The 13878-nt window shown below is 38.4% G+C and overlaps 1 protein-coding gene across 1 annotated transcript in view; it reads right to left on the bottom strand.

Annotated features, from left to right (window-relative positions):
- PPM1D (protein phosphatase, Mg2+/Mn2+ dependent 1D) overlaps positions 1-13878 on the bottom strand; it is a 54028-nt gene that overhangs the window by 24923 nt on the left and 15227 nt on the right. Inside the window, exons 2-3 of the mRNA XM_082678826.1 lie at positions 11501-11729; positions 710-834 (exon numbers count right to left, since the gene is read on the bottom strand). Of these exons, the coding sequence (XP_082534952.1) occupies positions 710-834; positions 11501-11729 (354 nt within the window). The remainder of the gene's footprint in view (positions 1-709; positions 835-11500; positions 11730-13878) is intronic.

Genomic DNA, 13878 nt, shown 5'->3' with positions numbered 1-13878 from the left:
CTTGCAATGTTATATTACTTTCAGGACAAGTTTCCTTCTTTATTGCCCATCTCCCCAACTACTTAGTCTTGCTCCCTGAGGGCAGAGTCTATCTGTATAATCTCTCCAAAGCCTAAGGCAGTGCCTGGCACCAAGTCAGTTCTCAAGTATCTGTTAGAGGAAGAAGGAGAGAAGGGAAAAAGTGGTGTTTTCTAAAAGAAATTTTCCTTAGAAGAAAATTTAATTAGTACATCCAAGGTAAGGTATTTCTATAGCTATAATCCTCTAGGCTTCCTTTCAAAACCAGGTAGAACAGAAAATAAGCATGTTTATTTCGTCATGTACAATTTACTTTGCTAGCTAATGAAAAAAAAGAGCTTTGAAGGCTCTGAAGAGAAATATGAAGGGCTGAAGTAGGGAAGGACATTTAGAAATAGTTTTAAGGCTAACATCAAGCCTAGGCATACATTTACTTCCCTAGAAATAAATGGGAACTAGCAAAACATTGAACATAACTCATGATCAAAGAGCAATTGGCACTGAAACCCATACTTTAATTAGGTTTTCAATCATTTACTATAATTAGGTTTTCAATCATTTACTATAATGTCATATTTATACCTTCATTACGTGCCAAATGAGGGTTTAATTCTCAGTCTTCTCTTTTATTTTACCACCATATATTATAGAAAATCCAAGATGACTTCACCAAATATTAAGTCCTACTTACCAAGTGCTCTTGCTACTGCCAGAAATGGAATCTGGTCAATGACTGTGCTCCTTCTCACAGGTCCACTGTGAGTGAGCCGAGGTCGTTTCCAAACTACACGATTCACCCCAGACTTGTTCATCACGCTAAAAAATAGAGTTCACATAAATACTCTAAATGATTAAAATATAACAACTAAAGTAGTTTAACGTGTTAAATAGCTAATAAAATCAGATTATTGCAATAATGACTTATCTGTTTCAGATACAAAGATGCATAAACCAAAGCTCCTGTTCAGAAGGCAAAGACAAAATAGGGTAGATTAAGATGAAAATTTGGAGGTTATTGAGGTAGGCTAGACAGAATGGAATGGAAGCAATGGGAATAGAAATGAGTAGATATCATGTATGTAAAAAAGCAAGATAATTTTTTTTTAAGATCCAATGACAGGCACACACACACACACACACACAAATGGAAATACACAGAAATAGACTACTGCAATAGGACATAATACATTTTTTCCTTTTCAAATCCATTTCAGTGGGATTCAGTGGTCTTAGTAATTTCTGCCACGATATTCATTTTGTGTTTCTTTTGGATTTTTTTAAAACATCTTTATTGGAGTATAATTGCTTTACAATGTTGTATTAGTTTCTGCTGTATAACAAAGTGAATCAGCTATATGTTTACATATACCCCCATATCCTCTCCCTCTTGCGTCTCCCTCCCACCCTCCCTATCCCACCCCTCTAGGTGGTCACAAAGCACCGAGCTGACCTCCCTGTGCTATGCAGCTGCTTCCCACTAGCTATCTATTTTACATTTGGTAGTATATATATATCCATGCTACTCTCTCACTTCGTTCCAGGTTACCCTTCCCCCTCCCCGTGTCCTCAAGTCCATTCGCTACGTCTGCGTCTTTTCTCTTTTTTAAAAATAAATAAATTTATTTATGTATTTATTTATTTTGGGCTGTGTTGGGTTTTTGTTGCTGTGCACGGGCTTTCTCTAGTTGCAGCGAGAGGGGGCCATCCTTCATTGTGGTGAGCAGGCTTCTCATTGCGGTGGCCTCTCCTGTTGTGGAGCACGGGCTCTAGGCATGCAGGGTTCAGTAGTTGTGGCTCGTGGGCTCTAGAGCACAGTCTCAGTAGTTGTGGCACATGGGCTTAGCTGCACCACAGCATGTGGGATCTTCCCAGACCAGGGATCGAACCCGTGTCTCCTGCATTGGCAGGCGGATTCTTAACCACTGCGCCATCAGGGAAGTCCTATGTCTGCGTCTTTATTCCTGTCCTGCCCCTAGGTTCTTCAGAACCTTTTTTTATTTTTTTTAGATTCCATATATATGTGTTAGCATACAGTATTTGTTTTTCTCTTTCTGACTTACTCCACTCTGTACAACAGACTCTAGGTTCATCCACCTCACTACAAATAACTCAATTTCATTTCTTTTTATGGCTCAGTAATATTCCATTGTATATATGTGCCACATCTTCTTTATTCATTCAGCTGTTGATGGACACTTAGGTTGCTTCCATGTCCTGGCTATTGTAAATGGTGCTGCAATCAACATTATAGTATATGACTCTAAAAAAGCAAGAAAATTTGATAACTAAAAAAACTGAGGGGAGGAAGAAGTGGTTAAAATTGAAGAGGGATTACATAATGATAAAAGGAATTGAAAAGGTTGTATACTTTTTGAAGGATTTAGGGGTATTGAAAATAGAACTTCAATTTTAATATTTTTGATCTGAGGAATTAATAATAAATTTCTCAATAGAAGTACCTATGTATTTAGATATTTTTGTATTTAGAAGTGAGACTAGACTTTGGAAACAGATCAGCTGTAGAAATATAGATTTGGGGGTTACACAACAAGAAAACCCGCCTAGAAATTTGGTGTTGGAGCAACAGAAATCTGTAATTAATACACAAGAAGTCAGTACACTCCAGGGTGCCTAAAACATTGAGATATAGTCAAATATTGCAGCAAAAAAGTAATAAAACTCAACAGAGATGGTCTCTCAACCTATGCCTGAACGACTGAAATGGGAAACTGGCCCTTAAATCAATTTAATCATAATCTGCCTGGAATTTTAAAAAATAAAGAAACAGAAGAAAAATGTTCCCCTGGAAGGCTTTAAAAAGGTGAGGGGAAGAGTGGCAAAAAGCATTCCCAAGAAACAGTATTAGCCTGCCTGATATTAGGTTCACCTGACAGATACATGCATAAGACACAAGTGGATTCTGAACTCTCAAAGATAGATGACATTAAGATAACTGAATTAAGTCTTCACACTAAGGTCCCACGTGCACACTGAAACCCTCTGATTATAATCTGAAATTTCATTTCATCTATGGCAGGCCAGCTGACAATAATATGTGGTCTTCTTGTCAGTTACTGTTCTCATTATTAATGAGTACTATGACATCCTGATGTATACATGAGTCTCTTAATAGCTTACTATGTTGACTGTGAGTAGTATGACTCTGTCCCCGTAAACCTGATGAACACTGAAACTAAACTGGCTTCAAGATATGGAAAGCTGAAGACAGGACAGATAGTGGTGACCATCTCCACAGGAATGTCAGTATGAAATGCTGTAGACTTCAGCAGCAGCCTCCAAGTTAACCTCCATCTGTGGCTTTTCTATTTCTGCTCTAACTTCAAAGGAATGAAGATACTAGGGAGAAGAGATAACAAATGGAACACAAGTTCTAAGAGAACCAAAATAAAGGCATAAACCTTCATAAATGAGAAAAAAAATCTTCCTCTGAGCCCAGAAAAACATGAATATGATAGAAGGAGAACAGCCTCAATCATCTTTCTTAAGTAGAAAACAAGCTCATGAGACAAGGGCAGGCCAGGAGATTTGAGCAGCTCTGTCTCATGAAACTTCCTGCAGTAATGGAAATGTTCACTAGGCACAGTCTGATACAGCAGGCACTAGCCATGTCCACCAACTGAACACTGTCAATGTGACTAGTGCAAATGAGGAACTCAATTTTTAATTTAATTAATTTATATTTAAATTCAAACAGTTATATGTGGTTAGTGGCTACTATACTGGACAGAACAGGGGAGAATGCAGCAAGTACAGGATGAGCAGAAAACTTTGTCAACATTAACCTAGAAGAGAAATTCAAGAGAGGTGTTCATTTACTAGCCCTTTTGGGAATTAGTTTAATTTGTAATACTGAAAGCAACATTGTTCTTGGTCATAGTAAGAGTATCGAAGGCCATCACTCTGTTATTTTATGCTTTCTTCAATGCTGATCCTCAAAAAGCAAACAGGAGAGTAAACATTGAATCTACAATTCACAAGAATCTGTGAAACATAAGAGTTCCAGGAGAAGAGACACCAACATTCTGCCTTCCTAACACCTTATGCCCTATTGTTCTTTCCTAAACCAGCTCCCTAAAAAGTAAGGCTTAATACTTAAGTAATTACAGTACCTACGCAAATTGCTTCCAACATAACTCTCCTAGGAGCTCTCTAGATACTTAATATTCAAAGATATTATGGTCTCTGTGTTTCTCAGAAACAAATGACAAAATAAGGGCACTGGCTAAAACAAAGTTTTAAATCCAGAATCAAAAAATCAAAGAAATGTTGCAAAAGATGCTGCTTTTATTGCACTTCCTGCTGTTGTCCTGCATGACTAATGGCATACACAAAGGATCAGCCTGATATGCAAAAGGCTGACTGAGAAGCAACAGAAGGCTGGAAAAACAGAGCACTGGCCAGTTGCCCAGGGTGAGGACAGAGGGAAAGGAGTAAATAACTTACAATAAAACAGTTGAGGGACTTCCCTGGTGGCACAGTGGTTAAGAATCCGCCTGCCAATGCAGGGGACATGGGTTCAAGCCCTGGTCCAGGAAGATCCCACATGCCGTGGAGCAACTAAGCCCGTGTGCCACAGCTACTGAGCCTGTGCTCTAGAGCCCACGAGCCACAACTAATGAGCCCACGTGCCACAACTACTGAAGCCTGCGTGCCCAGAGCCCGTGCTCCACAACAAGAGAAGCCACCACAATGAGAAGTCTGCGCTCGGCAACGAAGCGTAGCCCCCGCTCACCGCAACTAGAGAAAGCCCGCACACAGCAACGAAGACCCAACACAGCCAACAATAAATAAATAAATAAATATTTATTTATTTTAAAAATAAAAAAAAAAAGTTCAATTTGTGCAAAAAGACACCTGCTTTCAAATGGCAAACAGCATCTGTCCAACTATCCAGATGCTATTTTAAGTAACAGGACAAAAAAATAAACGCTAAAAGAAGTTATTAAAATAAAAATAATTTTAATATTCATAGTGAAAAATAAAGAACAGTCAAGAAAAACATTTTTTTAAAGACTAATGAGAGGAGTCAGGCCTACCAATATTAAAAATTAAAATAAAGCCTCAATTTAAAATAATATGGGCTTCCCTGGTGGTGCAGTGGTTAAGAATCCGCCTGCCAATGCAGTGGACACGGGTTCGAGCAGCAATGAAGACCCAACGCAGCCAAAAATAAATAAATAAATTTATTAAAATAAAAATAAATAAAATAAGTATGGTACTGGTGCACGAATATACAGTATTAAAAAAAGAAAGCCCAGGGGCTTCCCTGGTGGCACAGTGGTTGAGAGTCCGCCTGCCGATGCAGAGGACGCGGGTTCGTGCCCCGTTCTGGGAGGATCCTGCATGCCACGGAGCGGCTGGGCCCGTGGGCCATGGCTGCTGGGCCTGCGCGTCCAGAGCCTGTGCTCCTCAGTGGGAGGTGCCGCAGCAGTGAGAGGCCTGCATACCGCAAAAAAAATAAAAATAAAAAAAATAAAGCCCAGAAAAAGACCCAAATATATATAATTGCAAAGCTCAATTTGCATAACTATCAGTATTGGTCTCAGATACATACTGACCTTCACACTCATAGGATCAAATAAACTATAGCATGAAACCAGGCTCATTTAACTTTGTAGCATACAGGACAGGAAACAGAGTATGCCAGCACTGCTGCTTCAGTCGTGCTGTCTTCAGCAGTGATCCTTACAGAAATCCAGGAGCCAATTTCTAGGCACCACAAGTGAGCTTCGTATGCCATAAGAATCAGTATCTTAACAGCCCATGACTTGCTCGTCCCTGCACAAGTCAAACTGCATGTACACATGGCAGCTAAGGTCTCTGCTTCCCAAGAGAAATTTGTGGTCCATTCAAAATCTTTCCTATCCAGATGCATTTCCATTCAAGGGTCATTCTAAAATAAGCAATGTTGCCTTATAACAGAGCTGACATTCCATATTTATCTTAACCAGAGAAAGAGTGCTAGAAGAGGATAAACTCAAGATCATCTTCCCATTCAAGAAGGGTTTTATGCCTGGTAAGCCTTCTAATCAGTAAGGAATGGTTGTTCAAGTGGCTACCAATGGCCAATGAGAAAAAAATATTAACATATCCCTACTACTCAGCTTTAATTTTATAATTCCAGAGCTATAAGATTAAAATGTAAATGATGGGACTTCCCTGGTGTCACAGTGGTTAAGAATCCACCTACCAATGCAGCGGACATGGGTTCAATCCCTGGTCCGGGAAGATCCCATGCGCCACGGAGCAACTAAGCCTGTGCACCACAACTACTGAGCCTGCGCTCTAGAGCCCACGTGCCACAACTAATGAGCCCACGTGCCACAACTACTGAAGCCTGTGTGCCTAGAGCCCATGCTCCACAACAAGAGAAGCCATTGCAATGAAAAGCCCGTGCACCACAACGAAGAGTAGTCCTCGATTGCTGCAAGTAGAGAAAGCCCACGCCCAGCAACAAAGATACAATACGGACACCCCATATTTAATTAATTAATTAACGAAAAATTTAAAACAGGGACTGCTTAAAATGTGAATGATGAAACCACACAAATACTAGAAAGGTGGTTCTCAAAATATGGTTCAGGGACGCCGGGAGTCCCCCAGACCATTTCAGGGAGTCTGCAAGATCAAAATTATTTTCTTTTTCTTTTTTTAAATTTTATTTATTTATTTATTTTTTGGCTGTGCTGGGTCTTTGTTGCTGTGCTCGAGCGGGGGCTACTCTTCGTTCTGGTGTGCAGATTTCTCACTGCGGTGGCTTCTCTTGCTGCAGAGCCCAGGCTCTAGGCACGAGGGCTTCAGTAGTTGTGGCACATGGGCTCTAGAGCGCAGGCTCAGTAGTTGTGGTGCACAGGCTTATTTGCTCCACGGCATGTGGGATCTTCCCAGATCAGGGCTTGAACCTGTGTCCCCTGCATTGGCAGGAGGATTCTTAACCACTGCGCCACCAGGGAAGCCCTCAAAATTATTTTCATAATAATACTACAACCATGTGTATACAGTGGACTTTTTGAGCAGTTACAGGATTTGCTATATTGTATAATAAAATGTGTCAATATTTGGATGATCTACATAACTCAGCTAACCAATACTTTATAAATGACCAATACCTAGGTTTCAAAATCATGCATGGGGGTTATATACTATAGGATTCCAACTATATGACACTTTGGAAAAGGCAAAACTATGGAGACAATAAAAAGACCAGTGGTTGCCAGGAGTAAGAAGGGAGGAAGGGGGCTTCCCTGGTGGCACAGTGGTTGAGAGTCCGCCTGCCGATGCAGGGAACAAGGGTTCGTGCCCCGGTCCAGGAAGATCCCAAATGCCGCGGAGCGGCTGGGCTCGTGAGCCATGGCCACTGAGCCTGCGCGTCCAGAGCCTGTGCTCCGCAACGGGAGAGGCCACAACAGTGAGAGGCCCGCGTACCACAAAAAAAAAAAAAAAAATGGAGGGAGGAAGGGATAAATAGGCAGAGCACAGAAGCTTTTTAGGGCAGTGAAACTATTCTGTATGAAACTATAATGGTAAATACATGTCATTACACATTTGTCAAACCCTAGAATGCACAACACCAAAAGCAACCCTAACGTAAACTATGGACTTTGAGTGATAATGATGTGTCAATGTAGGGTCGTCAGTTGTAACAAATGTACCACTGGGGAAGGATACTGATAGTGGAAGAGACTATGCGAGTAGAAGGAGGCAGGGAGTATACAGGAACTCTCTATACTTTCTGCTCAATTTTGCTATGAATCTAAAACTGCTTTAAACAACAAAAATCTACTAATTAAAAAATCATGCATGGATAAAGATATTCAACCAATGGCTCTTGGTTGTAACTGATACACCTATGGCTCTCAGTGAAAGAGTATGAAAAAAGTCACTGATATGATTTCAGATACCACACTATTATTAACCTTTAAGAAACTCCCTCTTCGTGAATTTTAGAATAATATCAAAGAAGAATACCCCCAAAACATGGAAAAGCTTTTAAAATAGTCTCCATTTTCCACCTATAAATCTCTGTAAAACCAGACTTTACTTCAGATACTACAACCAAAATACCTTATCACAACAGATTGAATGTAGAAGCAAATACACGAATCTAGCAGTCGTCTATTAAGCGAGACAATAAAAAGACTTTTAAAAAATGTAAAACAATGCCAATCCTCTCAAATGTTTGTTTTGGGGAAACAGCTATTTTTTCATAAAAATTTTCTTTATATTAACAAATAATGAGCCTAACATTGTTATTTTTCAGTAAATGAACAAATATTTGAAAATGTCTCCATTTTAATTCCTAATATGGTAGAATCAATACATATAACCCATATAAACAAAAAGCTCTTTGAGGGCCTCAATTTTTAAGAGTGTAAAGGGTTCCTAAGACCAAAGTATTCATAACTGCTGTACAAGAAGAAAATATAGAAGACTTTTTAATAACCTCAGAGTGAAGGAACTGTATGTATGGCACAAAACCCAAAAGTCATAATGGTAGAGACTGATCAGTTTAACTACATTAAAATAAACTGCCACATGGAAAAATATTCCAGGAGCAGAATCAAAACACAAACTGTGAAAACAACATCTGAAACTCGTCAATTATATCAGTCTAATTTCTCTAATGTCTAAGTGGCTCCTACACATTAATACAAAAAAGGCTAACTACTCTCCCCCAAAATGAACAAAGAATATAAACAAAAAAAACACAGAAAAGGAAGTATAAATGGCTCTTAAATAAAAAGATATTCAACCTTTCTCAAGATAAATGCAAATGAAAACATCACCAAGATGCCTTTTTTTAACCTACAACTGGATATGATCAACTGTTGTCAGGGTCATCCACGTATCCTGATGATATAAGTATAAATTTGTACAATCTCCATGGAGACAAAGAGTTAGCAATGTAATTTTATATCCTGCTTATTGTGACCAATAAGCATTCTCCTATATTATTAAAAATTCCTGGTAGGGGAAAGGGGGAATTGGAGGAATGTGGTCAAAAGGTACAAATTTCCAGTTATAAGATAAGTGTTCTCATCACAAGGAGAATTTTTTTCCTTTATTCTCTCTTTTCTATTTATTGTATCTATATGAGAAGATGGATGTTAGCTGAACCTATTGTGGTAATCATTTCACAATATAAGTAAATGAAACCATCATGTGGCATGTCTTAAATTTATAGAGTGATATATGTCAATTATTTCTCAGTGAAACAGGGAAAAAAAATCATATATTAAAAGAAAAATTCCCCATATGTATGGGAGTTCATTACACTATTCCACCTTTACTTTTTTTTTGACTGCGCCACGCGGCTTGCAGGATCTTAGTTCCCCAACCAGGGATTGAACCCAGTCCCTCAGCAGTGAAAGTGCAGAGTCCTAACCACTGGACTGCCAGGGAATTCCCCTACCTTTACTTTTATGTTTGAAATTCTTCATAACACCATGATTTTTAAAAATTTACATATAAAAATTAATGTTCATATCATATCCAATGTTATGAATATATATTAAATGTACTTAACCATTTTCCAGCTGTTGGTCCTTCAAGTTATTTTCAGCTAAATTAACAGTCAATAAACACAGCTGCAATCAATAGCTCCATTCAGATATTTTGGTCCACATTTCATATTTCTTCTTTAGAGTAGATTCCTTAAATTACTGAGTCTATATACATTTAAAATTAGTGGTGTTATATTTTGTGTAGGTCATACCAATATATAATCCTATCAACAGGATACCCATTACAACAAAAATATTGCTAACCCAACAGCAAAAAATATAATTTCATTTCAATAATGTTAAACATTTTTTCGAATGTTTATACTATTTTTTTGAGAATCTGTTTTTGTTCAAACTTCCTCTCCATTATCCATCTATCTGAAGGCAGCAGAGTTTTAGTGTTTTTCTTACTTATCTTTTGAACTCCTGGTAGTTTAAGGATGTTAATTCTTTCCTTCAGTTTATTATTTCTCTGAAAAAGACCATTTCGATTTAATAAAAGCAAGAAAGAGGGCTTCCCTGGTGGTGCAGTGGTTGAGAGTCCACCTGCTAAAGCAGGGGACACGGGTTCGTGCCCCGGTCCGGGAAGATCCCACATGCCACGGAGCGGCTGGGCCCGTGAGCCATGGCCGCTGAGCCTGCGCGTCCAGAGCCTGTGCTCCGCAACAGGAGAGGCCACAACAGTGAGAGGCCCCAGTACCACAAAAAAAAAAAAGCAAGAAAGAGAGGAGGGACTTCCCTGGTGATCCAGTGGTAAAGAATCCGCCTTCCAATGCAGGGGACACAGGTTCAATCCCTGGTCAGGGAACTAAGGTCCCACACGCTGTGGGGCAACTAAGCCTGCACGCCATAACTACTGAGCTCGCGCATCTCAACGAGAGAGGCCACGTGCTACAAACTAAAGAGCCCATCCACCGCTCTGGAGCCCGCGCCATAAATAGAGAGAAGCCTGTATACCATAATGAAAGATCCTGCATGCCGCAACTAAGACCCGATGCAGCCGAAAAGAAAAAGCAACGACAAAAACCTGGGGCTTCTTAAAAAAAAAAAAAAAAAGCAAGAAAGAGGAGGCAAGTAATAATATCATTGTAAGACTTGAGTTAGAATGATTATTTAGAAAACACCAGACTCTGTTTAACTTGCCTTAATCCTTGATTTTTAAAAATTAGTATTGGAATAATTTTTAAATTTTCTTATGTTACTCATTCCTCTGATTTTTAGAATAATCTTACATTTTAGTTTGTAGCATAAAAATATGCTGAAGTCAAATTCAGTTCATAGTTTACAAACTATCTCGATACATATTGAGACAATAAGTTGAAACAGAGGTTTGCAGCATATATGACTCAGAAATAAAAGGGAAAAACTGAAAGCTAATTCTAACAAAATTCTATTCCCAAAGACAGATTCAAATTGTTCTACTCTGGGGGACTTCCCCAGAGTACGTGGTCCAGTGGGTAGGACTCGAAGCTCCCAGTGCAAGGGGCCCAGGTTCGATCCCTGATCGGGGAACTAGATCCTGCATGCATGCTGCAACAAAGACGACCTAAGACCCAGCGCAGCCTAAAGAAATAAATATCAAATTGTTCTACTCTGGAACTATAAGGGCTGCTCTGTCCAGATTCTGAAGGGCATGCTGATCAGTATTTATGTAAAAGGTTTTAAATAAATCCTTGTATGTTTTGTTACTTGAGTAACAAAATTATTATTATTATTAGTTATATTATTATTATTTAATAATAATAATATTAAAATATTATTTCCCTTTGGAGCCATTATCAGAAATAAAACAGTCAACTCAAAATAATAAGATAAATATGAACATACATAAGTACTTCATCAGGCAAACTGAAAATCTGTAACTTCATTAAAAGGGAGGAGTAGGTCAATCTGGTAAATAAAGCAGAAAACGACTAAATAGAACCAAGAGAAGAAAGACAAAATAGGACAATAATTACCTCCCACCAAGTCCTTCAATTCGTTCTCTTTCCTTGGGAAGTTCTGGCTTATGGTCCTGTGTCACCTCCACAGCTCTGATAAAATCATCCTTTGGGTCATCCTGAATTCCAAGAACCACCCCTGAGTCACCCACATGAGCTACATACATCTTCAGGCCCCGTATGATGACCACACTGGCAGTTGTCCCTGACGTGCTGGGAAGACCTGTCATAGTCTTTGGCCATTCTGCTGTAATAAAAAATAAAACATTTTACTCTTTCAGGTGTATACATTAATCCTGTGGCAGAATAAAAATGCCAACATATGCTGAATTAGCATATTAAATTTTGAATTAGCATAGGAAAATATTTAAGAAAAATATTTTGAAAGCTATTAAAGAAGGACTTGTATTAATCCCTTCATTCACATATTAATAAATTAATTTTATAAATAATGCAATTATATTATGACCATCAAGCTGATCCTAGGAGAAAAATGTTACAGCACAGATTTACTAATTCCACATAAGTCTTAGTCTTAATTACATTTAGTGGCAAGGATATGTTAAAAGTTTAGATACCATACTGCTAGCAGCTTATCATCTGTTTATTAATTTCACTTCAAGAAGATTTTCAGAAAAAGCTACTGGATTTGTTTTTAAAACAACTGTTGAATATTCATAATCTAATAAATAACATTTATTGAGCACTTACTGGATACCACTTTCTGTGCTAAGAGCTTTACATGTATTGTATTATCTCATATAATACACCTAAGTGATAGGTAAGATTAGTTCCATTATTTTCATTTTGCAGATGAGGAAACCAAAACTTTGAATGGTTAAGAAATTTGCTCAAAATAACTCAAGTATTTTAAGTGGCAAAGATCCCATATACCTAATTCCAAAACCTATACTGACTGACTATATTCACTATCATTTAAAATTCTGAAATATTCTGTAATATTAAACTTCAAGTTACAGTTCAAGACAGCAAACTAAGTCCAAACACTGACATATTCTCCCCACCAAAATCCTACTGAAAGGACAGAATATAAATATTAGAAAAAGTCCAGAGCAGTCATGAAACACAGAGAAGGGTCATAAGAAAATCTGAGGAATTCCTGGAATTTTAAACAAATGGAATTATATTGAGGGAAAAATCAGAATGCAAAATTTGTAATCCAACATAAGGAAAAAGCACAGTCAGTAAAGGAGGCAGTACATCAGTATTCCCCATTAACAGAGTTCCAGAAAAGTTCAAACTCAGAGGCAGTGGCAAAGGCTGAAGTCAGGAATGGATGGTAGAAGCCTGGCAGATTCATTTAAAACTGCAGGAGCTAGGTCAGTGCCTAAATTCCCTGCATGGTAAAAGGTGAAACATTTAAGTTCCTAAGATGCCAGTAACTATAATACCTCTCTTTTAAGAAAAGTGGTGCATCAGCTGATAGGGACAACAGGGTCTCAAAGGGGATGTGGTAGAAGAAATAAGCCCCCTCCCCAAATGGACAGGTGCCACACAACTTTTATAGCCACAAGCCTTCTCTAATGTTTGGGCTAACTAGTTCTTTTCTTTTCCAATATTATATATGCTGAAAAGCCATCTCTTGAACACTACAGTGCATCTCCCCATCCCATCCCATCCCACAGATGGAACCCACCCTCCAGAGTGACCTGTCACTCATAACAGGGGGTTGCTTGCAGTATACGAAATAATGACCTTCACAAATGCTAAGGGAAACCAGAACAGCTACCAATATTGATGAAGCTAGAAATTCACACACACAGGCATATACACATGTAAAACATCAGCAACAGCACCAGACACATAGTTTGTGCTCAATAAACATTAGTTTTTGTTGTTATCACCATTATGTATTTAAGAAAAGCAACCAGCCTGAGAGGCACCAAGTGGAGTCGCCGAAACAAAGAAACAAAAAAAGGCCCTAAAGAAAACATTTGTGGATAGATTACTGGCATTGATAAAGTTCAATAAGGCTACTGGATATAAGTAGTTATATAAAATATGAATTCTATTTTTGTAAAACAGCAACAAAAAATTACAAAATGTAACTTAAAGAAAAAAGATCCCATTCACAATAACAGTGAAAGGTGTGATATACCTGCCAACAATGCTAACAAATCTCTAATAAGACCTGTATGGAAAAGTTGTAAGCCAGTGAACAAATACAACAGTGAGCACAGAGACAGATCCATGCATATTCAGACACTTGATATATGAACAGTGGAGAAAGGACAGTCAATAAATGGAAACGGGATAAAATTATAAAAAAACAACAACAACAACTTTGGGTCCCTGATGCCAAACACACACACACACACGCACACACAAAATCAATTCCAGGTACATTAAAGACCTGACGTGAAAAGCAAAGCTAA

Source organism: Grampus griseus (assembly GCF_964374135.1).
Source record: "Grampus griseus genome assembly, chromosome: 20".
Taxonomy (NCBI): Eukaryota; Metazoa; Chordata; class Mammalia; order Artiodactyla; family Delphinidae; genus Grampus; species Grampus griseus.
Note: the sequence above shows the minus strand (reverse complement) of the source record. Positions and strands in the feature narration are given on the sequence as shown.